This window comes from Neolamprologus multifasciatus, chromosome 11, assembly GCF_963576455.1.
Source record: "Neolamprologus multifasciatus chromosome 11, fNeoMul1.2, whole genome shotgun sequence".
Classification (NCBI taxonomy): Eukaryota; Metazoa; Chordata; class Actinopteri; order Cichliformes; family Cichlidae; genus Neolamprologus; species Neolamprologus multifasciatus.
This window is the reverse complement of record NC_140449.1, coordinates 2331652-2358176: the sequence shown is the minus strand read 5'-3', so window position 1 is coordinate 2358176 and position 26525 is coordinate 2331652. Positions and strand designations below refer to the sequence as shown.

Here is a 26525-nt window from a genome sequence, read left to right as displayed (position 1 = left end):
TTCAAACCCACCTCTGTCTTTCGCTACTCAGGTTAAACATGATATATAAGTCACTTAGATAACTTAAAATGTTATTGTTTGGCTTTTTTTTTAGTATTTTATTTGTTCCTGAGTAAATCGGTTTGGCTGAGAATAAAGTTATAGTTTTTACACAGCTGAATAAACGTCAAGCAGACAGCTGATTATCAGAAGTGTGAGATGCTCCAGAATTTACTCCGGTGTCCTGTTATATTTTAGATAGAAAGGAGTTTATTAAACTTCACCGAAACAATCTGCACATTTCATTAAAATTTAATAAACTATCATATTGTCTTTATTTTTAGTTAGCACATACCATAAACACTTCAAGCTGTAAGCTAATGATAGTTATATAAGAGCAGATGCTGCTGGTGCAATAAGCTGTATGTTTTACATCCAATGGATGATGATCTGATTAGTCGACTAATCGCAAAAATAATCGGTGACTAGTCAACTATCAAAATAATCGTTTGTGGCAGCCCTACCTGGATCTGCTTATTCTAGCATCACCAGTCAGGCCAAGTAAAGGTATTTTCCAAGTTGGCTTTTGGGAAACCAAAAATATGTTCAGATAAAAGACGAGGTGTTTAAAGCCATTGACCAACACTAACCATAAGGAAAACGACAGCTAGTCTCAGTTTGTTGTTCGCGGATTATCTCGGTACATAAACATTTACACAAATATACAACTGCTCGAATTGTAGACGTTCTCAATAACTACAGATCTTTTTACTGCTGGCCTACTGAGGTTTGACTGTTTTCTGGAGAACTCATTGGTCAGCATATATGAACATTACACCTTCTAAATACAAGAACGCCACATTAAATGGGGTGGTCGTGGTTTAAGAGTTGGCAGTTCGTCTTGTAATCAGAAGATTGACGGTTCGAGACCCGTTGCCTACTGGTGGTGGTCAGAGGGCCCGGTGGCGCCAGTGTCCGGCAGCCTCGCCTCTGTCAGTGTGCCACAGGGTGGCTGTGGCTACAATGTAGCTGCCGTCACCAGTGTGTGAATGTGTGTGTGACTGAATGTAGTGTAAAGCGCTTTGGGGTCCATAGGGACTGAGTAAAGCGCTGTACAAATACAGGTCATTTACCACTTAAATGTTCCAAATCCTGCACAGGCCTCTGTTTCAGTGTGTCACAGTGTGATGTCACCTGCACATTTACGTGCACACACTACTTGTTTCTTTGTTGTGGACACTGCTCGCTGGGCGATGGGAACAATAAGAGTCGGTCACATTAAAGTGGGGCGTAGTTGTGAGGAGGTTAGAAATCACTGTGTTGTGCAGAGCAAACTACACGTATAACTACAAACAACAACATAAAGGGAACAGACTCAATGGTGTTATACGAGCTCTGCATTTTACAGAAACATCTCACGCTGCTGAAGGTTCTTATCTAAATCAGATATTAGGCTGACGGATGTTTTTGGAGACTAATTTCTTGGTCGACAATATGAGGGGAGAAATTTGACTGACTAGTCTAACACTAACACACCCAAATATCAAGAAACATTTGAGTACTGTTTAACTGTCTAAACAAAGGTATCTGAACCATTAATCATATTAATCATCGTACTTGCTGTCTAAATCTGTGACAGCTTCCACGAAGAAAGAAAAAACTGATGTGAAACATGTTACTACAAACGATGGTTACGTGTTAGTAAAAAGAAACAAATTAACTTCCAAAAAAATGTATCAATTAAGAAAAGTGTGGTGCATTGTGACAGAGTCAACATTGTCTTACAGATCATGACAAACCCAGTCCTCCCTGTGCCCAGCCACCTCCTCCCAGGACAATCAGGTCTCACCAGCGTGTCCTGGGTCTACCCTGTAACCTCCTCCCCGCAGCACATGCCCAGAGCTACTCACACAGGAGGGATCCACCTTAACTTTGATGTGGAGAAGCAGGAGCTCTACTACCGAACGCCAGGACTCCTCATCCTCTTTCTAAGTCTTAGACTTTGGGGACTAGAACTTGTGTCTCAGATTTTGGCTTTACTTCACCATCCCATGTTAACACTCACCAGGACATCCTGGAAATAAAACAGCCAAAGAACTGCTGAGCCAACGCCTGAGCCAGACAGCGGCGAGTCTGGGGAGTCTGGTCAATGATCATAGCGCTGTGGAGCAAGTTGGTGCTGAAACATAGAGGCAGCAGTTGAATGAGAGGAATAACGCCTTCAACAGCTGATTTCTTCTATCAATCCTGCCAAAAAGCACCAGTGAACTTTGACCTACCTGAAGATGCTCATAGAAGCGTAGGAGGATACTTGAACGTAGGCCTCGTCCACAAACACGGTTTTGAAACAGGAGTAAGGATAGCGGCACGTCAGGATTTCCTCGTAGAACTCAAAAATCTCGTGCAGGTACGACATTGAGTGTTTGAGAAGAGGGAGCAGCTGCGGCAGGCAGAAATGTGTCACCTGACAGGAAACAAAGACGAAGATTATGTGACAAGAGCCGATGTATTCTTCTTTATTTACACCGTTTACCTTCAAAAGACACTTAAGTAAGTGGTCATCAAAAAACACTACAGGACAAAGCTCCATTTAAACCACTTTAAAGCCGTTTCAGGATAAAAATGATATAAAAAGCTGGACTAATCTCATCTGTCTGGATTATTCGACGACTGCATTCTGCATCTGTCTGACTGGTTTGGGGTCAGTGAGTCCAATTAAAGTGGAAGCCTGATTTATCTGTTCCAGAGCAGTTTGTGTGTTTGTGGTGAGGATCCTTTCCTGCAACTATGAACATGTTTGATGTCAGTTTGTATAAATACCTGCAGGATGAAATAACTGCAACGTTTATTTAAACTCCACGCAGAAAGAACTGAGACCCACCTCGTGCATGTAGGGGTCCACAAGGATTTCAAAGGGGCCCACAGCCAGGGAGATGTTGGGAGCTGCTGTTGGGATGGGAAGGACGTAATGGAAAGTCTTCTTTCTCATGTCGTGAGTGTAAATGGTCTCCACCAGATCCCCACATGATACAGCCACCATAGATGCATCCACAGTGAACTCCAGCTTCCATGTGCACAGCTCTGAATAAGAGTCCACGCAAGGGAACCAGAATCTGTGACACGAGAAGATTTTCATGTTTTCATCACAACTTCCAAAGCTGGAACATCCAAAACAAAAAGTCACTTCTAGGGATGCAACGATACCAATTTTTTCAAACCGATACGATACCGATAGTTGGATCTGAGTACTTGCCGATACAGAGTACAAAAAACAATACTTCCACCACACACACACACACACACACACACACACATACAAATGCAATGAATTGGAAGACAGGTTTTATTTTATTCCCTGCCGATAAAAAATAAAATCTTAATAAAAATGACCACAAAAAAATTTCAAGTGAAAAATAAGCACTTCTGTTAAATTATTGCAGAGTCTCCACATTGTAATTAACAAAATACCACTGAACTATTGGCACTGTCTCGAGCTTTCAGAATAATAAATAAACACTTCTGTTTGGAATAAAATAAATACAAATTAGGTTTGAGAATAAAATAAACTTTTAAATTATTGAAGAGTGTCCATATTGTAAACAAACAAACAAAATAATTATTATTAAATAAATAATAAATAAAATAATAATTGGCCCCCTAGTGGCCAATCTAAAAAACTACAACAGAAATGACAAGCCACCCTCTGATTAATGAAATAAGTTGGTATCGGTTCATGGTATCGGTTAACTTTTACGAGTATCAGTACACACACATTTTACAGTATCGGTATCGGTGCATCCCTAGTCACTTCTACATATTGTATCTGTCAATATGGAGCCAAAGAACACGGCTTTTATTTATTCATCTACTACGAACGAGAAGATTGTTTGTTTGCAGACCTCGTGGAGTTCTGGTACCCAAAGGAGAACACGTGGGCCCCTCTCTCCGCCATGCTCCCCTCCACATCAGGAACAACAAAGTGGAGGCCGCCTTTGGGCTGGTCCAGAGAAAAGTCGATGTACACCTTCAACACTTTCAGATCTGGATACAAAAACAAAACATAAAAACATCCATTTTTATTTATGTTCATTCAACAAAAGGCAAAAACCTTATTTTAGTGAACTGGATACAATCAACAGACAAGTAACCAGGTGATGACTTTTCAAAATAAAATGTCATTTGAAAAGAAATATATTTTTCTTTTTCTGCTTATTATTTGTTGAAAACAATAACTTTAGACATACGTGTCAACAAGTCTCTAAGCTAGCCACAAACCTTTAATGTTACCCCTCAGAGATGGTATTTCTTTTTATAGTTACACTGATGCTAAGACAAATTTGAGAAGGAGGAGCAAATGTTAACTTTTCTGTTAAATTCAACCTGGTGAGCTCACTCTGAGCCTCAACACAGGAGACCCAGTTTAACCTTCAAACGTTTCAACATTTCTCCTCTCCGTCCTTGAGCGTCTCTGTCTCTGAATGACAGAGAAACTCACGTTCACATCCATATTCAGGCAGCCTTCAATTGTTTGTATGGTCTATTCTTTTGGTACAACAGGCTAATATTAGGTTGGACCCTCTTTTGTACAGTGAACTCATCAATGGTGTGTAAACCTGCTGGAAGCAGCCATCAGAAGATGCTTACACTAACCATAAGCAGTTGGTCAGCACCAACACTCAGGTAGTGTGTTTATACCAAATTCTGGCCATACATAATGTCACAGAGCAGCGATCTTTATTTGTGCAGCCCCAGCTGACAGGAGTGCCCCCAGCTGACAGGAGTGCACCCTCTGACATGCATCTGCTAGTTGGTCCAGGTATAAAATGAAGAACTGTGTGGCCACTATTTAGCTTAAATGATCAGAGCGGCTGTAACACTGAGCCTGGGAGCAGCTGAAGTGTTGAAATACTGAACCTGAAACTTAACGTCTGTGTCTTTAACCAGGCTTTGTGGCTGGGAGACGATGCTGCAGTTCTATTCAGCTGTTACAGTGTTTCTTTATTTGACTGCATTTCATACAGTTTTACTTTGCATGCTTTTAGTTTACTAACAGCTTTCAAGTTTATTGTGTTTTATTTTGTTTTTTTATTTAATTTTAATTCTTCTTTCAGTTTACTTGCACATTTTATTGCACTTTATCTCTATTAGATAAATATACATGTTTATTTTATTCTAATGTATGCTGTGCTTTTAGTTTCAGTTGTGTTTTGTTTACATTTGTTCTTATTATCGGCTTCGTTGATATCAAAGTAAAAGCACTAATCTGCATGAAAGGTGCTACACAGAAACACTTGATAGACTACTCCGTTACCATCTCCTTGTTTCCAGAGCTCAGAGGGCACTTTGATGACCAGCTCGCCGTGCCCTGCGTCCGGGTCCACGGCACTCACTGCGGCAGTGTAGGCGCTGGAGAAATAGTTGAGGTTCCTCCTGTGTGGACACGCAGTAAGCATTCATATGCAGTTGATGATAATCACAGCCACCCACTCCGATGGACACAAATCTTAATGTGACAAGATAAGTAAATGACATAAATAAATCTATTTATTTTTGCATGTGTGTTGTTGCTGCCTGTGTTTAACTGAGACACTTGCTGCTGCCTATCTTGGACAAGTCTCCCTTGAAAAAGAAATGTTTATCTCAATGGGATCTTCCTGGTTAAATAAAGGTTAATAAATAAATAAGAAATAAAATCTTATTCATATAACTTCTTAAATAACATTTCTAACTCTCATTCTTTGTGTCACAACCAAATATTTTCCAAAACAGTTCAAATGATCAGACAGCTCTGCTAGTTTAAGCTAATTCAGTAAATTAAACACACGACCAATCACAGCAGTTTATTTGGGTCCAAATGCAACCACAGCAATAAAGCGACGCGACGTGCCACACAGCCTTCCCTCGCTGAGCTTCTTTTCTAATTCAAAGGGAGTTTTTCCTCCCTACTGTTGCCAACGGCTAGTTCGTGCAGCCTGTCCAACTGTTGGGACTCCCTCTCTAGTCTTATAATGAACCTAAATTTCTTTTGACTATTTCCCACAGTGTAGAAAAACCTCAAAGTTATGAATAACAGGGATTTATGATGCAAAGATCAGAGTGTAAATAACGCCAAATATGCAACATTAGAGTTTCTTAAAGCTGCTTAATTCTGCTTCAATAACAGCTTTGCACTCTTTACTCTTGAAGCTGCTGCCACACATGTTGAACACTTGTTGGCTGCAGTCCCTAACCATCTCGCTTGAGTTTATGTCTGTAGCTTTTGGAGACCAGGTCATGTAATGCGGCACTCCATCACTCTTTCTTGGTCAAACAGAGCTTACAGCAGGTTTTTCCTGGCTCACAGAGGGTTTTGGGGTAAACAGGGTGCTCAGTAAAGACAATGAGTCTGTGTTACCTTCTTTGAGTCACCATTTGATAGAAATGAGTCCATATTATGCGGGAGAAATGAAACCTCAATTAACAAAACAGATTTTTAAAAATCATTTCATCACACTAGTGCGGACGTTCCTTTGGCTCGGGCTAAAACCGCCGATGCTCCCATCAACCCTTCACGCTTTCTCACAAACACGACGGCTGAGTCCAAACACAACCAAGCAGCTCTCTTCTTCTTATCAGCCTCCCTCACTTAGTGTGTCTTTGCAGCAGTTCCAGCATGAAGGCCTGTTTCTCTAACCTGACTCAGGACTCATGCTTCACCGGGAAATTTACACCGTACCTATGCCGTAACTGCAAACCCCTCCGAAACCCTACAGTGTAACATTTGGGGGAATCTGACGTGCACCTCTCTAGAAATGTCATTACACGTGGGGTTGACACCGCCCACAACCATTGTGATTGGCCTGTTCAGCACCATCGATTCCTCCTGTGTATTCCCAACAAGTCTTTCACTGCAGCTTTGACTATCCTGGATTCCCCACATTACTCATATTAAAGGCAAAATATCGAAGTCTCTGCATGAATATAGGAAATCTTCCTCTCAGTGACTGAGTTGTCTCATTGTGTGTTTATTAAGGTGTTTGTCACATAGATATAAAACAAGCTCAGAGATTAAGCGGCTGTTATAGACAGGGTGATTCGTTTATGTAAAAATGTAGTTGGTTGTTGTTCTGGTTTACGTGCTGAAAATGGTTTTTATTTGTGTATGTTCAATGTGTTAGACGTGTACATAGTTAACCATATATGATCAAATAATGTTGAATAATGGATATGGATTTGTAAGCAATGAAATTTGAAATAAGGGGGTAGGAACAAGAAAAGTGTAAACTTCATCCTACTCCTTTTCGAGCACACGCATTCTGTAGACAAAGATATATACATGAAAACTTGATGATTTTTTAAGTTTTGTTTTTTGTTTTTTTCTGTTGTTATTTCAATTATATTTGCATGTTCGAAATAAAATTATCTATCTATCTATCTATTTATAAGTATAAAGAACAGTAATGATAGCAAGGACTCACAAATGTGAGAGATTTCTGAAACTATAGGAATTAATGCAAAGGAACTTACAAAGGAGTTAAAAAAGGAGCAAATATGTTCACACCCAAGGACCCTGCCCACAACAAAGAGCCCAGGAGAGAAAAAGTTCCAGCATTTTGTTTGTTACTTGCAGTAACGACAGGCTGTTCCTGCACTAGTTAAACAGCTGCCCTGCTTTCGTACAACACAAAAGACTGCTTCAATATTAAGTCAGTCAATTTAACTATTAAACTTCTGATAACTGTTGACTGAAAGACAATCAAGATGAAAACTTCCTTCATCTGGTTAAGATAGCTTCCAGTATAATTCCACATGTGTTATAACCATCCATCCATCCATTCGCTTCCACTTCTCCTTTTCAGGGTCGCGGGGGGCGCTGGAGCCTATCCCAGCTGTCATAGGGCGAGAGGCGGGGTACACCCTGGACAGGTCGCCAGTCTGTCGCAGGGCCAACACACAGGGACAGACAACCATTCACACTCACATTCATTCGCACATTCACACCTAGTGACAATTTGGATTATCCAATTAACCTATCCCCACAAGCTGCATGTCTTTGGACGGTGGGAGGAAGCCGGAGTACCCGGAGGGAACCCACGCAAACACGGGGAGAACATGCAAACTCCACACAGAAAGACCCCAGCCTGATGGTGGAATTGAACTCAGGACCTTCTTGCTGTGCGGCAACAGTGCTAACCACCATGCCGCCATGTTATAACCATAGAATCTAAATTAAAAAAGAAAATCAGTGACACTTTCAGATCTATAGATCTATGAATATGGATCTACTCACTGCTTGGACTCGTGGTGGCACACTTCCAGAGTGGGGTCATTGTAGAGGAACGGGGCTTCGAGGTCGTTTACTCGGACCCTGTAGATGCGACACTGTTTACTGTTCAGCTTGATCCTGTTCAGGTTGACCACGGTGGGGAAGATGGTGAGCTCAACATAGCCCTGAAGTATGCAGAGGCAAGGAAGACATCAGCAAAATATAACAACGTGTATTTAAAGCGTGAAAAAACGAACTTGTAAACAGAATGTGAAGAAAAAACACCTTCACCACGACAGTGATGGTAAAAGAACCCGAATAACTAAACCTCAATGAAACGAGATGAAGCAGAGTGGAGGAGGAGCGGGCCAAAACTCCTCTCACACAATGTGAGGTTGATAAAGTCACACAGAAAGCCATTGTTTCCACTTACTGCTGCTAAGGTGGGTTTACAAGCTGTTGAACCACGAAGTGCACTTAGTTTTTGATTTATGACACAGGTAATATATCACGTGTTGTCGTTCCTCTGAAGTTGTAATAACATCATTTTAAACTTCATATTGCTCAGATGATTTCTGTTATTATGTCTTGACAGATCAAACAGAGGATGGGCACCAGTTTAGTTTATCTACGCTGTCTCTGTCTATGCCAGCTCCAAGTCTGTGCAGAATTCATGTTACTATGATTCTTATCCAGTTACTGAGGCTTCTTTTTCAAACAAACAGAAATATTAAATTAGGTAGAAGTCGTCTTAGAAACAAGACTATAATGCTGCTACTGGGCCAATCGAAGTGTGCTACAAAAGAGCATTGAAAATATTAGATAAAAAACCTTTTTCATATCACCATTGTCAAATTTTAGAAAAATACAAGTTTTTAAATTTTACTAATTTCAAATTATTTAAATCTGCCTGTCTAATATACAAAGTTATACACGGTCTGGCACCACCTGTTCACAGATGCTCTGTCATATCAGGGAGTGAGCTTCTGGAATAGTCTTCCACTGTCAGTAAGGGAAGTACAAGTCTACCCATCTTTAAGAGTCACGTAAAAGGGCGGCTGAGGGACACACAAACATGTGATCGTGTTTAATAATCATGCTTTATATTGGACGGGAAAAAGAGTTAGTGTATTACAAAAAGGGAAACAACTGTTAGTGCAATGGGTGAACGCAATATCACGACGGTCAGGGCATGTACGATACTGGGGTTTGTGCAATATAATTGATGTGTTTCTGTTATTGTTATCTATACTGTCCTCTGTCATTGTTTGTTCTAGTATAATGTGATCACTGTTTTTGTCCTTGTCACATGACCTGTAAATATTGTCTCTGTATGTTTTTACTAACTTGTGTTTAACACCAACCTGCCAGAGGGTCTGCAGAGGGAAATTAGCGCAAGGCTATAATCTGGCATATTTACATTTGTTAAAATGTTCATTAATATGTATTGCCCCTCTTTCTAAAAATAAATAAATAAACAGTCATTTCTGGGAAAATGCTACCACCGTGTGGTAAAGATCTTCATGAAACATTATTTAGCACTTCTTTTTTTAATAAAAGCGATTCTTGCAAAAATTACTTTTAAGATTGACACGTGATTTTGCTTAATACTGATTAATAAAAATGATTAATATTAACACGAGACTGCAGACGTATATTACAGTAAGTAATACTCTTTTAAGCAGTAATGCACCCTTCATAAATGCCTGTAATGTGTGATTAGAGGAACCAAAACAAGAGAGCGCTGCCGTGTCGTCAGATCGCTAACTGAGGAGCATCTGCTGTCCAACAGTGAGCAGATGAGCCATTATGTGTGCGAGTGCTGTACTTACGATGACAGACTTCCTCTGGAAGTTGATGTTGTTGATGCACACCACCTGGTGGGTCGTAAAAGCAGTGACACAACGAGACAGTTAGCGTTTCATTTATGAATGTAGCTACCTAAACCCTCTCTGTCGTAGCCAGGTACAAAGTGTAGCTAAAGCTAAAGCGCTATTTACTTTAAGCTAGGGTTAACTTTGCTTCTGTTACTATAGAATATGACAACAACCAGAAAGAAAGTGATTCTGCTCAGATACTTATAATTTAAAGGGTCGCGGGCTCTCGAAGCCTTTGTCCTTCTTCCTGTTCATCGCTGCTTCTCGCTGTGCTTTGCTGAACTTTTAAGGTGCCATAACTCCGCTCGGTGATGCTTCCTTTGCCTCAGCCGCACTGAGCTGCTCTTCAGGCTCACAATTCAAAGCCCCCTGCCTTCACCAGACTCGTACACGTTTACAGGGTGCTCGTCAGTTCTCCCAAAGCACTATATGTTAGCAGTGGGAATGTTTAAACGATCACCGTGTCAGTCTGTCGATGAGTCTTTGGTTTGTATCGCCCGGAGCCCGCTCTGCACTGTTTTCCATGCAAACTACGCCGACGCATTCACGAATATACATCAGCCACGAGCAGCAATAAGTTGTTTTGTATCCTTATTAAAAAAAATAAATAAGTAGTTTACTCCACAAATGCTCCACTCGATGCGCATCAAAGCATCCAAATATCTACCCTTCTCTGCTCGGCAGCTCATAGTATTGTGACGCCCGCTCCAGCGTGTTCGGCCATTTTGTTAGTAACCTTTGACCTCCCGCGTAAAAATTATAATTATATTTTTTTCTCCGAGCGGTCGATTGAAAAAAATAAATAAAACAGATTTACTAAAATGAATGTGTGTGCGTTAATAATGTAAATACCGTAAAGTCTAATTTAATTAAATAATACAAATTCTACGTCACGTGAGGGGCGGAGACTGCGTGTCTGCGAAGAAGTGCACGAGATCCGCACAGCTCATTGGTTTATCCCTGTGCTGTTCTCCTCTGTCTTTTGGGGGACTAGTGATGGGATTTCCGGCTCTTTTTAGAGATCCGGCTCTTTCGGTTCGGCTCACTAAAAAGAGAACCGGCTCTTTCGGCTCCGAACCGGCTCTTCAGGTTGTTTTGTTGCTTTAATTAATTTATTATTAACAATAATATAAAATTATGCACAAAAGGAATTACTAATGTAAAAAAAGGTGGTGTGTTTTTATTTATATATGTTTATATATAAATATATGCGGTGGCCCCTAGAGACAAAGCACATACAAAGTCCAAAACACATTTCTAGCATGAACTGAACTTCCAAAACAGAGCTACTAGATCACTTAAATTACACAATTGAAAGCATATGTGTATTGTTTGTGTATTTATACACAGGCACTCATATATATTCAAATAATTAAAAAAAAAAAGTTCATTTACCTGTTACTAGTGATGGGTCGTTCGCGAACAAAATGGCTCTTAGAGCCGGGTCTTTGAAGTGAACGACTCGAGCCGGCTCTTTATTGGGAGCCTTAAGGTTTTTTTTTTCCTTTCTCTCACCCTCTCTCTCGCCCTTTTTTCCGCTAAACTCCGCGCACGGCCTGTACTTTGCGCTGGGCAGAGGGGGGAGGGGCGTTAGTTACACTGGCAGTAGCCAGAGAGAAAGAGAGCGAGGGACAACAACGTCACATTAGAAAGGTATAGTAATCATCCACTAGTTTCAGTTGCAGATGATAAAGGATTCAGAAATCATGCAGGCCCATATGACAGAGAATGTGCATCTTCTTTTTGTTTTAATATTTTAATTTATATTTAATTGTGTTGTGGTTTGCAGTGTTTTGTGTTGTTCCACGTTAAATATGTTTAAAAGGAAAAAGCTGAAAATTTAAATAGTTAAAAGTTTAAAATGTAAATAGTTGTTTTTTGTATTATATGGTTTATTTATTACATTTTATGTGGAGTGAATAAATAAAGTATATTTATGGTGGCCCTTAGAGACAAAGCACGTACAAACTCCAAAACACGTACAAACTCCTAAGCATGTACAAACTCCAAAACACGTAAAAACTCAGAAGCACGTACAAAAGACAACAGAAGTGCTCCAGGATGCTAGGGCGCAGTGTTGAGCTTTTGTTACCTAGTGGCTACACAAGCCAGGAAGTATCAACAACCGGATTTGGTGTGTGGTAGTAACAGGTAAATGAACTTTTTTTTTTTTTAATTATTTGAATAAATATGAGTGCTTGTCTATAAATACACAAACAATACACACATGCTTTCAATTGTGTAATTTAAGTGATCTGGGTAGCTCAGTTTTGGAAGTTCAGTAAACGCTAGAAATGTGTTTTGGAGTTTGTATATGCTTTAGCGTTTGTACGTGCTTTGTCTCTAGGGGCTATATATAAACATGTATAAATAAAACCACCTTTTTTTACATTAGTAATTCCTTTTGTGCATAATTTTATATTATTGTTAATGATTAAATAATTAAAGCAACAAAACAACCTGAAGAACCGGTTCGGAGCCGAAAGAGCCGGCTCTTTTTAGTGAGCCGAGCCGAAAGAGCTGGATCTCTAAAAAGAGCCGGAAATCCCATCACTACCTGTTACTACCACACACCAAATCCGGTCGTTGGTACCTGCTGGCTTGTGTAGCCACTAGGTAACAAAAGCTCAACACTGCGCCCAGCATCCTGGAGCACTTCTGTTGTCTTTTGTACGTGTTTTGAGTTTTTATGTGCTTCTGAGTTTTTATGTGCTTCTGAGTTTTTACGTGCTTCGGAGTTTGTACGTGTTTTTACGTGTTTTGGAGTTTGTACGTGTTTTTACGTGTTTTGGAGTTTGTACGTGCTTCAGAGTTCGTACATGATTTGAAGTTTGTACGTGCTTTGTCTCTAGGGGCCACCGTAAATATACTTTTATTTATTCACTCCACATAAAATGTAATAAATAAATCATATAATACAAAAATCAACTATTCACATTTCAACTTTTAACTATTTAAATTTTCAGCTTTTTCGTTTTAAACAAATTTAAAGTGAAACAACACAAAACACTGCAAACCACAACACAATTAAATATAAATTAAAATATGAAAACAAAAAGAAGATACATATTCTCTGTCATATGGACCTGCATGAATAAACTTTCTGAATCCTTTATCATCTGCAACTGAAAATAGTTGTGGATGATTACTATACCTTTCTAATGTGACGTTGTTGTCCCTGGCTCTCTTTCTCTCCCTCTGGCTCTGTTCCTGTGCTACTGACAGTGTTGCCAACTCCTCAGTAAGGAAAATCGCTATTGGCTGTCCTAAAAGTCGCTAGAAGTCGCTAAATGACGTCATCACCTAATTTGCATAATTGGTCATGCTAATGTAATTGTAACCTACGTTGTTGGAGAGAGAAATAACATCGTGGAAGAGACATAAAGTGAGTAAAAAACGTCCTAAATGCATTTAGAGTTTATTTAGAACTACAAATTAAATTTATTTTAGCAATTATTGTTTTTTAATGTCACAATTCCAACCCTGCTCCTTTACCCGGGCTTGGACCGGCAAAAGTGACCCGAAATAGGCACTCTGGTGGAGTTACTTTGTGTGTGTATAAGTAGTTTTAAACCTTGTGATCCACATAACAGTAAAAGAGTAAAAGAAGAACTGACTGCGTTACAGCACCCGCTGCTTGTTGAGAGTAAAAGCGATACGCGCTTTCACGTCTTTTTTTAGCGACTTTTTGTTAAAAAAAAGTCGCTAGGGGGTCTGAAAACTCGCTAAATATAGCGACAAAGTCGCTAAGTTGGCAACACTGGCTACTGAGTGTAACTACCGCCCCTCCCCCCTCTGCCCAGCGTAAAGCACAAGGCTCGTGTGCTGAGTGAAGCAGAAAAAAAGTGCGAGAGAGAGGCTGAAAGAAAGAAAGAAAAAAAAACAACCCACGTGACGGCTCGCGATAAGGAGTCAGCTCGCGTCGTTCACGTAAAAGACCCGGCTCTAAGAGCCATTTCATTCGCGAACGACCCATCACTATGGGGGACCAACAATGTTTTTTACAGGCACACATCATTTGTGGGGCATCTTATTGCGAGTCCTGATTGTTCTCTCATTTTAGTTTTAGTAATATTTTTAAATGGTTGTACAAAATGTAAAAAAACCGCAGGTGCATTGGCTGCATTTTTAGATGAATAGTTGTATATGTTTACAAAATGTGTGCATACGTTTTCAAAATGTACAAATTATATTTGCATTTTAAGTTATATAAATAATTTATTCAACATGTCTGTAGCTGTGTCCCAAAATGTCGGCTGCATCCTTCGGAGGACCCAGCCTTCGCGGTCTACGTAGGCCGGGTCCTTCGAAGACCGGAAGTGCGAGGCTGTGAAATGGGACGGTCTAGCCTTCAGATTTGCGTCACTGCTGTGTCGGTGGAGTTTAATAAACTCGTGTTTGTGGACATATAATGTGTGTAACAGGGCGTGGTTTGTGTGCGAAGGGAAGCTGACACAGCGGAGCTCCATCAGTTCATCACCCCTCCCCTGCATAAGACGTACCGGGACCCGAGGTTGTGTTGTTGTTGTGTGTGTGTAGCTGGCAGCTGGGGCTGAGGGTTGGAAGAGACAAAAACTGAGTAAAAAGTGTAGTAAAGTGCGATCTGTGTGGTCGGGTCCGTCATTCATTGTCACTATGTGCAATGTACACTTTCCATTAATCTCACAGTGGAAAATTCCTGGAAATCAAAGTCAAATGTTTATCAGTTGAAGAATCAGACTCCTTTTAAACATTATATTTGTACTAAATGTAAATATGGTGTCTGTATATTTATGGCCTATATTTGTGACTGTGTTTCTGTTGTAGTTTATTCCTGTATGAATATTAAAAACTTGACTGAAAGTATTAAAAATGTATTTGCATTGCTTTACAGAAAAAGGGAAAAATCGTAGGACTGTGGGGGAAAGCGTGATTACCTCAGCAAAACAACTGGTGTAATTATATTAGGTTCATCTTTAAGGACCTCTGCATGTCTCCAAATAGCTTTGAATGTCTTTGAAATGAGAATAATACAAATAGATAAAGAAAAAAAGTGGACACATGCAGACAAAGTAAAGAGATGAATATTCAGTAAGCTATAAAGATTCAAAGGTCTCTCAGTTTTTCTCAAATGTGTGTGAGGATCCAACAGCTCAGCTATTTGTTGTTTGTTGTTTTTAAAGGTTGCAGGAAGAACAAACTTCTTAAACAGTAAATGAAACAAAGCACAAATTCAAAGTTTTTTTCATTTATTTATTTATTTATTTTTTAACTCAAAATGTCCTGTTGTAACTGGACTTTTTGAGTGAAGAAACAGCACCAAATCCCAGCAACACTTCCTTCATGGTGCTTTATATTGTAAAGTCAAGACCCTACAATAATGCACAAAGACTCCAATCCCCTAGAGCAGGCACTTTGGCGACAGTGGGGAGGAAAAACTCACTTATAAAGAGAGAAACCTCCGGCAGACCCAGGCTCCTGGATGGGGTGGCCATCTGCCTCGGCCAGTTGGTGATGAGGGAAGGAAGTTGAGAAAAAAAGAGTAGTTATTTTTAACCACTCTGGTTTCAAAATTACATTTAGAAAGCCCAATTGAAATGAATATTTGAAGCCAATTTAAGAGTTTTCTCACATAATCACATGCACGTGTTGGTTAGACTTTAGCGTGCACATGAGAAAGCCCTAAAGATGATGTTTTGGCTCCTCAATTTTGCATGTTTTTTGAAGCTGCTGACGATTGCTTCATCCATTACTGGGTTTCTTGACCACATTAAGAGTATTGGAGAATCCCACCTGTCATGGAGTTCATTGTATATTGTCAGGGCGAGTAGTTCAATGTTCTCCAAGGACATTTTGTACTTTTTTGACAAAACTTTGTTCCAGATCTTCTGGAAAAGCCTCTCTACAATAAACTCGGATGCTACTGGATTCATTGTCATCGTCTCATTTCCTTCGCTGATGGCGTGCATTACCAGATCTTTGGTCACATTTTTTACAACTTCCTTGTACTCTTGCCTGTCTTAAGAGACACTGAGTACTCTTGCAGGTAATGCCAACAGGTGTTTGGTGAAGATTGAGACGGTAATATTGTCGAGCTGTTCCCTCAGATTAAAAATCAAAAGGTTTTCTTTGCAGTTGTGTGTTTTGCAAAGATCCTTGAGAATGGCCTTGCCCACATTGAAAATGCTGTTGTGGGATAAATTCAAGTGTTTCTCCTCAACTTCAGGCCAGATTTTCTCAGTCAGACGATGGCTGATGCAGTCAGGAGTGAGGCACTCTGTGAAGATCTTGTATTTGGAGGAGACTTTTTCTTTGGCCAGTAAAACCACCAACTGAATAATCCAGTTGACGCGCACCTTTTTCTGCAGCTTCAGTGTCTTTTCCAAAGCTGATACTTCAGCCTGGTTGGTCTCATCTTTGAATACAAACTGCACTTCTTCTAACACTTGTTTTTCCTGTTCAGTTTGTTTCTTTGCGTCCTCTACCATTGTCTTCTCCTCTGACAGTGCCGTCTGTGCTTCATTCACTGCTTTTGTTGCCTCTTCACACTCTTTCTTTGCCAGTTTGGTAGTTTCTTCAAGTGCATTTTTCACTTGGTTCAGTTCAGTTTTTTCTGTGGCGTTTGAAACCATCAACTGAAAAACTTTGTTGACACACAACTTTGAGGAGGAATCTGGGGTTGCCGTGTCTTTTTTCTCTGTCTTAGCCTCCGCTAATGGTTCTGTCTGCTCGTCCACTTTGTTCTGCATTTCTTTTGTGTCCTTCACCACTTTCTGCTCTTCCAGGACTTTCTTATTTTCTTCCTCCTCGACCTCCAGGTCGCCCAGTGTACTCTTTGGCACAGTGCACACTAACTCTTTTTTTGCTTGTTGGTCACTCGTTTTTGACATTTAAGCTACGATGTTACAATGAGTCAGACATTCAAATATGACTGAGGGTAGCAGAACAAAATCTCATCCAGTGAATCGCTCATGACTATGAGTAAGAAACGCGCTGGTCCAGTGTGGGTTTCACCTGCAATTTATGGACTTGACTTGACTGTGACGTCACGGCCTGGTTCTCTTGCCTTTCATCTTTGAATCAGGCCCCGCCCACAACAACGTGTTATTGGCTCATTGAAAATAGGTAATGCCCATAAAGAACGGGCTGTCAGAGTTTCTGACGTCATGGCCCGATTCTCTCTCCTTTAATGTTTGAAACAGGCCCGAAAATAGTGATGGTGTGAAGGTAAACACAGACGACACGAGAGCTCTCGATTGACACTGCTCGTTTATTACTCATCACCACACAACTGAACACTTTTCCCTCCAAAACACAGCAACAACACTTCCTGAGAACTGGGTGTGAGTGGAGCCCTCCAGTGGTCCACCACACATGCCCCCCCCCCCCCCCGAACACCCAGTAGGGTTATCCCCTTGTCCAGAACCCTTGCTTTAATTAAACGTCCAGAACAGCTGAACCGGGGAGGTGGAGAGCTGGCGGAGGGGAAACGAGCCTGAGAGCCAGGCTGGCATGGGCGGTCAGGAAAAACTGAAGATAGCTCAGGCCCCGCAAGGTGGGGGGCGCTCCCAGAGGAAGAAGCAGGGTTGTCCAGTCCAGTGGAAGGCGGGCGGCCACGGCGGGGGGTCTGAGCCGGCACCACCTGATCATCCAGAAGCACATGTGCTGGTTTAAGTCTGTCAATAGAAACAGCCTCCTGCCGAGCCCCAAAATACAAAAAGAAATGCTTCCGGCCCGGTTGAATAACCCTAAAGGGGCTGTCATACAGTGGACGCAGCGGAGGCCTATGAGTGTCATGCCTGACAAAAACAAACTGCGAAGAGTCCAATGACCTTGGAACAAAGGTGTCGGGCACACAATGGTGCACTGGGCCAGGAAGAGAAAACGAGTCTCTTGGGGGACGGAGAGACAGCACAGATGGAGCGAAGCACGGGGGTGGGCTCTCAGGCAAGAATTCCCCGGGGACCCGGAGGGGCTGACCAAGGACAAGTTCAGCCGGGGAAACCCCAAGGTCTTCTTTAACCGCGCAGCGCAACCCCAGTAAAACCCATGGAAGGCGGTCAACCCAGTTGCCATCTGTGAGAGAAGCACGGAACGCGGCCTTAAGTGACCGGTGGAAACGTTCGCACATCCCGTTGGCCTGCGGGTGGTACGCAGTGGTTCGGTGGACCTTGACCCCCAGGCCGTCAGCCATGGCAGACCAAAGCTCGGAAACGAACTGGGGGCCCCTGTCTGAGGTGATGTCGGCGGGGGGACCGAAACGCGAAACCCACGTTGACAAAAATGCCCTGGCCACTGCTGCTGCTGTAGTGGACGCCAGAGGCACTGCCTCAGGCCAGTGGGTTGTGCGGTCCTCTACAGTCAAAAGGTGCGTGAAACCTTGTGACTGCGGCAGAGGACCAACCAGATCCACATGCACATGATCAAAACGCCTCCCTGGAACGCGGAAGGATTCGAGGGGCACCTGTGTGTGCCTATGGATCTTAGCACGTTGGCATGGGATGCACGCGGCTGCCCACTCTTTCACTGATTTACGAAAGCCCGGCCAAACAAACCTAGAGCTGACCAGCTTGACCGAGGCCCGGACGCCTGGATGAGAGAGGACGTGTGCGGAGTCGAAAACGCGACGACGCCACAAAAGGGGAGCTACAGGGCGTGGACGGCTGGTGGAAACATCGCAAAGCAGGCTGGGCCCACCGTTCCACACGGGTCTGTCCTCCAATACAAGGCCCGTTTGCACAGACCGAAGGGCAAGGACGTCCGGGTCGGCCTGTTGGTCAGCGGCCATAGCCTCAAAGTCTATGCCAACATAAACGGGAGAAACCAGCACACGGGATAGACAGTCAGCCACGCAGTTGGACTTACCAGCCACGTGCTGAATGTCAGTTGTGAACTCGGAAATGGCTGCCAACTGGCGCTGCTGGCACCCGCTCCACAGATCAGAGACCTTGGACATCGCGAATGTCAAAGGTTTATGATCGACGTACGTGGTGAAGCTCCGACCCTCGAGAAAAAAACGAAAATGCCGTGTCGCGAGGTGCAGGGCCAGCAACTCCCTGTCAAAAACGCTATATTTGCGCTCACTGTCCCTAAGCGTGCGACTAAAAAAAGCGAGCGGTTGCCAGACACCGGAGACCCGCTGTTCTAACACTGCGCCCACCGCCACGTCCGACGCGTCGGAGGTCAACGCAATCTCCGCCGACGGAAACAGGTGGGCCAGCAGGGCAGCGTTTGCCAGCGCGGTCTTGGCCCCAGAAAATGCCTGGATGCGTTCAGGGAGCCAATCAATCGGGTCCTTAGCTGTTTTACCCTTCAAGGCAGCATAGAGAGGCTGCAGCAGGTGCGCAGCTCTGGGGAGAAAGCGGTTGTAGAAATTGACCATCCCCAACAACTCCTGCAGCGCTTTAACAGATGCAGGATGCGGAAAAGACGAAACGGCCCGGACCTTGTCTGGCAACGGAACCACACCGTCAGCAGAAATGCAGTGGCCCAAGAAATCCAGAACCGGCAAGCCGAACTGGCACTTGGAGGGGTTGAAGTGCCAAGCGCTGGAAAACCTGATGCAGATCGGACGCGTGCTGACTCTCAGAGCAGCTGGCCACCAATATATCGTCAAGGTACACGAAGACGAAGGGCAGCCCGCGCAAAACAGAGCCCATCAACCGCTGAAAAGTCTGGGCGGCGCCTTTCAGGCCGAATGGCATGTGCAAAAATTCAAACAGGCCGAAAGGGGTACTAACGGCAGTTTTGGGGACGTCTTCGGCGCGCACGGGAACCTGGTGATACCCCCGCACCAAGTCAATTTTAGAAAAAATCGAGGTGCCGACGAGGTGGGCGGAAAAATCCTGGATGTGGGGAATGGGGTAACGGTCGTTCTCCGTGACATTATTCAAACGGCGAAAATCCCCACACGGCGCCACCGACCGTCTGACTTGGGCACGATGTGTAGCGAAGAAGCCCAGGCATTATTCTAGCGCTGCACTATGCCATTGTGGCAAACTCTTCCCAAGCAACGGAGAGTTTCGCGGGGTCGAGGCGGCGCGCGTGCGAACACCGGGGGACCGACCGTCGGAATATAATGTTCAACCCCGTGCTTCGTTGCCGTGTTCGAGAAATTAGGAACAGTCAGTGAAGGGAACTCCAAGAGCAAACGCTGAAAAACATAACCTGAAGTCACTAAATTAGCCCGATTCAGGGGCTCGATAGTGCGAGTGAAACAGGGTATTGAAGAAAAAGACAGTGCATAGATTAAGCGTCTGTTAGCGACATCGACCAGCAGTCCGTGGGCACAAAGAAAATCGGCGCCCAAAATAGGTACAGAGCTAGAGGCAACAACAAAGTTCCATTGGAAATCCCGACCATGAAAACAAACAGTCACGAACCTTTCCCTGAACGTTGCGATGGGAAAGCCATTAGCCGCAATAGGCTGCGGTCCGCAGCCCGCTGCTAAACTGTCGGCTCCGGACGGGGGAAGGAGGCTCTTCTGGGAGCCGGAGTAGACCAGGAAAAGTCTCCCAGAGCGCGAGTCTCCTATGAAGAGCAGTTTTTCTTTGTCGCCAGCGCTGGCGGCCGCTACAGCGCGCTGGCGGGATCCCTGTCCCAGGGTCGGAAAAGCACAAGGCGGCAGGCAGCGGTGTGCTCTGGCACCAAAACGCTGATGGTAGAAACAGAGGTCCCGTCCGTGGTGTCGCTGTGCCGCGATCTTTGCCATCAGCGAAGGATCTGAGACGTCGGGGCAGGTCAGTGGGGAATTGGAAGGCACCGCCGGCGAAACTGGAACTAGGTCGTGATCGTGGAAAGTGCGGGTAGCCAGGAGAATACGATCTGCGTCCTCAGCCAGGGAGCGATAATCCTTCGTGCCCAGAAGCGGAGAGTTGCCGAGGCCGGCTCTCACGGCCGCTGGCAGCTGTCGGAGGAAGATGTGGGCGAAGAGGAATCCCCCGTCGTCCGGTCCGAGAAAGGATAGCATGTGCTCCATCAGTTCGAGAGCCGTACCGCCACCCAGGCCTGAGAGGGAGAGGAGCTTCTCGGCTCGCTCTGCGTCGGAGAGGGCATAGCGACGAAGAAGCAGCTCCTTAAGGGCGGCGTACTTCCCTCGGGTGGGTGGGTCCCGGAGGAGAGTCAACGCACGACGGGTGGCTAGCGGGTCGAGAGAAGCCACTACATGGTGATATTTCGTGTCGTCAGCCGAGATGCCACGAAGGGCGAACTGAGCCTCCACGTGCACGAACCACGACAGGGGATCGTGAAGCCAAAAGTCTAGCAGCTCGAGCGCCACAGCAAACGTAGCTGCAGCCGGAGGCAGAGGGCTGGCGGCTGCTGATGCATCCAGAGCGGAGTCGGTGCCACCATCGGACTGCAACATGTTCGAGTCAGGGGTCACCAATGTGGAAGTAAACACAGACGACACGAGAGCTCTCAATTGACACTGCTCGTTTATTACTCATCACCACACAACTGAACACTTTTCCCTCCAAAACACAGCAACAACACTTCCTGAGAACTGGGTGTGAGTGGAGCCCTCCAGTGGTCCACCACAATGGTAAATTTGATTCTTTTTACTGAATCGAGTTTTAATGAGTCACTCACCAAAGTGAATCGGGTTTTTGAGTCATTTGATTCACTGAGTCGGTTGACCAGAGAGTGCAAAAAATGTACATTTTCACTCAAACTTCATTTGTTTCTCTTTTCATGTAAATCCTACTGCTAAGATGAATGATTCTAAAAGCAAACAACTATTTTATAGAGCAAAAAAAGGCAAAAACATTTCTAAAATTAAGCAATTTCCTATCAAAATTGCTTAATAAACATTTATTTTGTTTATTTGTATTTTATTAGTATTTTCCTTAAATGTGTTAAATATATATTTTATCATCTAAATGTCCACTGAGCTGTGAGCCAGGGGGCGGTAATGCGCCTTAACATTGGTTGCCATCCAAGAAGAAGAAGAAGCTGTGAGCCAGGAGGGAGGGGGTGAGTGAGTGAGTGATTCGTTCGCTCTATGATTCAGCACAGGAGGGAGGGGGTGAGCGAGTCCTGAGTGATTCGCTTATGCTTACGATTCAGCACAGGAAGGGAGGGTGTGAGTAGCTCAAATGTGCTGTTAGCATGTTAGCAGAGCGATGCTACTGTGAACCGAGGAGCTATTTTCTTGATGATAGCTTCTACTCAGGGTTTTTTCTTCCAGTTCAGAGCAGAAATGCTTTTGTTAAGAAACTGGCAGTTGTCCCCCCCCCCCCCCACACACACACACAATTTTAATTATAAGCTAGATATATTTCTACTAATGGAATTAGTTTGCTAACACCAACAGGGATGAGTCAGTGAGTCAGTTGGGCTTGTGAATCATGATTCACGAGTCAGTAAAGTGATTCTCGAGTATTGAACGATTCGTTCACGAATCGAACATCACTACCCGAAAACCATTTTCACCACGTACGCAAAAGCTCTTCTCTGTGGTAGAAAACCTTTATTTTCCACGCTCTCTTCACTTCCATCCGTCTTTTTGCCCACTCCCAGATTATTGCCTGTGGTCCTGTGGCTTACTCATAATATTTCAAACAACACTGATCTATTAATGTTTCCGACACACAGTTTACTTCTAACTGCGCTGATTTTCAACAATGAATAAATGACGTCTTCGTTTTCTGTGTTATATATATAATGAAAAAAACTGAACTCTCCTCTGTCTAGAAAAGAACGCAATTTTTTAAATCAACCTTAAAACCAACCACACCGATAAAAGCTATTTGCTGTTTTAATAACATTTAATTGCCACTGTATGAGCTCATCTTGTGTTACATCCTTAAGATCATCGTGGGAATCCCCCAGCAGCCTAATGCTAGGCATACACTGTGCAATTTTTGGCCCATTTTGAGGCGATTTTTCAGTCATGTGACTGTTTTGGGGATCGGCCCGAGTTAATCATGTGTCGTGCGTAACACCTCCCAATCAACAATCGTTTGGTCGTAAGAAAATCAAACCTGTTTGAAATCCTGTCGGCCGTTGTGAGGGTGTCACCGCAGCGTCTCACACTGCGCACGCACAAACACAGAAATGAAAGTGAAAAGATGGAGCTACACGGATGTGATCTGGACACAAGCGATGGAGGTTTGTAGAACTTTGGCAAGCTCGTCCGAACCTTTTCGATGTGGCCTCACAAAATTATGGACTGATTCTTATAGAGCGCTTTTCTACTCTCCTGGAGTACTCAAAGTCTAACTCTGGAGTACTCTATATAACATGCCACATTCACCCAATCACACCCATTCTCACAATCACTGTCTCTATACTTAGTGCTTTCTAACTACATTCACACACCAATGGATGTATCAGAAAGCAACTTGGGGTTAGTATCTTGCTCAAGGATACTTGACATGCAGACTGGAGGAGCCTGGGATCGAACCACCAACTTTCCGATCAGTAGGTGACCTGCTCTACCTCCTGAGCTACAGCCACCCCAATTATTACGACCGCAACAACCGTGAAAATAGTGTAAAATTTTGTGTCATAACCTTCATGCTATGGACGCACAGTGTGAGCACTCAGGTCGCACAGAGCATCGGGCCGTATAGTGTGAGACCCTGCATCGTGACCTACTACTCACCCCTGAGTCAATCGTACAGTTTGAGCAGGAGCTGAATAACGTGACTAAAACAATTGCACAGTGTATGCCCAGCTTATTGCAGCATAACTGAGGGAGGATTCAGGGTCACCTGAATAGGCCATCAGCCTTCTAAAAGGGAGCCCGTTCTCACTCCCGAGGCGTAACATGCTGACGTTTTGTCACGTCCCGCGGCGTTCCTGAGGAACGCGAAAGGAGACCTTCGGCGTTCTTATGGTACGTGGCGGGTTATGGCCAAAATCCAGTGCAATGACACTCCCGCGGTAATAGACGTTCCAGCTCTGTATTCCAGCCCTAAACCTAACCTTATCCCTAGCCCTAACCATAACCTTTTTCCTGACCTTAACCATGACTTTAATGATGTTAAATAGCGTGTTTCTAAGCGATTTGAAGAAAAAGAGCGAACATGTGTAGATTGAGTCCATACGGTTCTCATATTTCCTCATTTTTCCGAGGTCGTCATTTAGGAACGTGGTGGGTAGCCGAAAACGTAATATGTTGACGATTTGTCACCTAGCCTAAAATGTGATGCTTTGGGAGTGAGAACGTGTTGTAAAAGGATAAAAACCCATCGAAATAGTGATAGTCGTCATCACAGGTGCTGGTGGACTCATTCTAACACCTCCGAAATTTGCAAACATGCAAGTATTCCTCTTCTTCCTCAAAATCCTCTCAGGAACACTTCCTCGAGCCTCCAGTTTCATGGTTGTCAAGCTATTCGTGTGCATCTTCAAAATGTTCATCACTGCTGCTCTCAGAGTGATCGTACACAGTTAAGCTGGTCCCTGAATCAGAGTTTGCAAGCCTGGAATTTTTGCTATCACGCTCTTCTTCATCTATATCTTCCTTTCTGGACCTTTTCGTGGATCCACCAGCCAGCGGTTCTTCTTCTGTTACCTGCTGATTGATGTCCTCATCAGCAATATTACCAAAACAGCCCTCGCTATCAGTGTCACAAGCAGAGAAGAAGTCAGAGTCATCATCAGAAAACTCCTCGCTCCATCTGATTCTTTTGTTTGGTTCCACATCTTCTTCATCCATCTCTCTAGACCTCCTCCTGGATACACCTGGCTGAGGATCCTCTTCTGGGATGTACTGGTGAACATCCACACAGTCTTCAAACGCCTCATCAGAATCCTCATTTTTAACGCCAACAGCAACAACAGCATTGTGATCATCATGCACTTCATTGTTGTCAACATTGGCATTATTGTCTCTCACATTAATATTTTGAATGTTGTCATTGTCAAAGTCAGTGTCAGTGTAATCATCATATTGTTCCTCTAATAATCTAATAGCTCATCCAGCCTCCAAAAAGATAAAGATTGTTCAGGAAGCCAAAGAGTCCACCAATAGGTTCACAAGCTCGTTCCTGATCTCCACTTGGAAACATTTCTGGGTTAACCTGTCGGCCTCTAAGATCATTTAATCTTTTAATTAGCATTCATAAATATCTGCTGAAAATCCGTTTTTCATTAATTTCAAGACTGAGTACATGTGCTTATACCATTACGGTTATTTTGTGATACATCTCCTGTCCTCCGACAGCCAAACCCATCTGTTCTCTGATTGGAGAGTTCAATTTGTGATTGACATGACATTGGCCAATCAGATGAAAGAAGAAAAATAGGGTCAAAATTCATAGTTGTAATTTGAAACTTGAGTGCAGAGTTTCACACTTATTTTTTGGCTAAGTCCACACACAAATTATTTTTACACATACAAATCCTGATTTACAAGTACAAAATATTTATGACCACAATTTGAGTCCATACAATGTCCAAAGATTCTGATCCATGGAGTGCGCACCAGCTGTGCCAGTTGGCAGCCATTTCTGAGTTTACCGCGGACATTCAGCACGTGGCTGGTAAGTCCAATCATATGGCTGACTGTTTGTCCCATGTTTGTTGGCATAGACTACTCCGCCATGGCTGCCGATCACAGCGGTAACCCAGACATCCTCACGCTTAAATCCGCGCAGACAGCCTCATACTGGAGGACAGACCTGTGCAGGACGGCGGGGGTCCGGGCCTCTGTTAAACTGGTCAGCTCTAAGTTTGTTTGGCCGGGCCTTCACAAATCGGTGAAGGAATGGGCGGCGGTGTGCATTCCATGCCAGCTCGCGAAGGTTCATAAACACACCAAGGCACCCCTGGAGCAGTTCTTCATCATCATTCATGTGCATGTTGATCTGGTGGGTCCTCTGCCGCAGTCACAAGGTTTTACGCACCTTTTGACTATTGTTGACCGCACCACCTGGTGGCCAGAGGCAGTCTCCCTGGCGTATACTACCTATACTACCATTTTTGCCAACCTGGGTCTCGTGTTTTGCGGTTAAGGAGGATCTCGGCCCAGCTGAACTAGTGTTTGGTCAGCCCCTCCACATGCCTGGAGAATTCTTTCCCGAGAACCCTCCCCCCTGCTTCGATCCATCTGTGTTATCCCTCAACCCGCTTTTGTACTTGCTTCGGGTTCCTGGTCCGGTGCACCATTCCCTGCCTGACACTTTTGTTCCAAAGACTTTGGAGACTGCTAAGTTTGTTTTTGTCAGGCACAATGCCCACGGGACGCCGCTGCGTCCACTGGACGTTTAGGGTTAGCGAACCAGGCCAGAAACATTTTGTTTTGGATTTTGGGGGTCGTAGGGAAACTGTGTGTGTTGACAGACTTAAATCTGCACAGCCGGCACAGGCCCCTCGCCGTGGCTGCCCTCCTTCCACGGGGTTAACAGACTCTGGTTTTCCCCCCAGGAGCACCCCCCCCAACCGCCAGCGTTTCAAATTCCTCCTGCCTTTCCTGCTCGCCTACACTAGCCTCGTTC

At 43.8% G+C, this 26525-nt stretch overlaps 2 protein-coding genes and 1 long non-coding RNA gene across 4 annotated transcripts in view; 1 reads left to right on the top strand and 2 right to left on the bottom strand.

Moving 5' to 3' along the window:
- Nucleotides 1-10855, bottom strand: part of taf2 (TAF2 RNA polymerase II, TATA box binding protein (TBP)-associated factor) — a 45446-nt gene extending 34591 nt beyond the window's left edge. The window contains exons 1-8 of the mRNA XM_085176682.1: nucleotides 10307-10855; nucleotides 10057-10111; nucleotides 8249-8409; nucleotides 5291-5409; nucleotides 3879-4020; nucleotides 2861-3092; nucleotides 2259-2443; nucleotides 2045-2158 (exon numbers count right to left, since the gene is read on the bottom strand). Coding sequence (XP_085032808.1) covers nucleotides 2045-2158; nucleotides 2259-2443; nucleotides 2861-3092; nucleotides 3879-4020; nucleotides 5291-5409; nucleotides 8249-8409; nucleotides 10057-10111; nucleotides 10307-10356 — 1058 coding nt within the window. The 5' untranslated portion in view covers nucleotides 10357-10855. The remainder of the gene's footprint in view (nucleotides 1-2044; nucleotides 2159-2258; nucleotides 2444-2860; nucleotides 3093-3878; nucleotides 4021-5290; nucleotides 5410-8248; nucleotides 8410-10056; nucleotides 10112-10306) is intronic.
- Nucleotides 1-26525, top strand: part of LOC146507558 (uncharacterized) — a 401529-nt gene that overhangs the window by 32136 nt on the left and 342868 nt on the right. The gene's annotated exons all lie outside the window — the stretch shown is intronic.
- The window catches only part of znrf2b (zinc and ring finger 2b), a 105255-nt gene that overhangs the window by 8332 nt on the left and 70398 nt on the right, over nucleotides 1-26525 (bottom strand). Inside the window, exon 4 of one of the 2 annotated variants that reach the window (XR_014876752.1) lies at nucleotides 23338-23675. The exons of the other annotated variant lie outside the window; for it this stretch is intronic. The gene's annotated coding sequence lies outside the window, so the exon portion shown is untranslated. Of the gene's footprint in view, nucleotides 1-23337; nucleotides 23676-26525 lie in introns of those variants that run through there. 2 annotated transcript variants of the gene reach the window in all.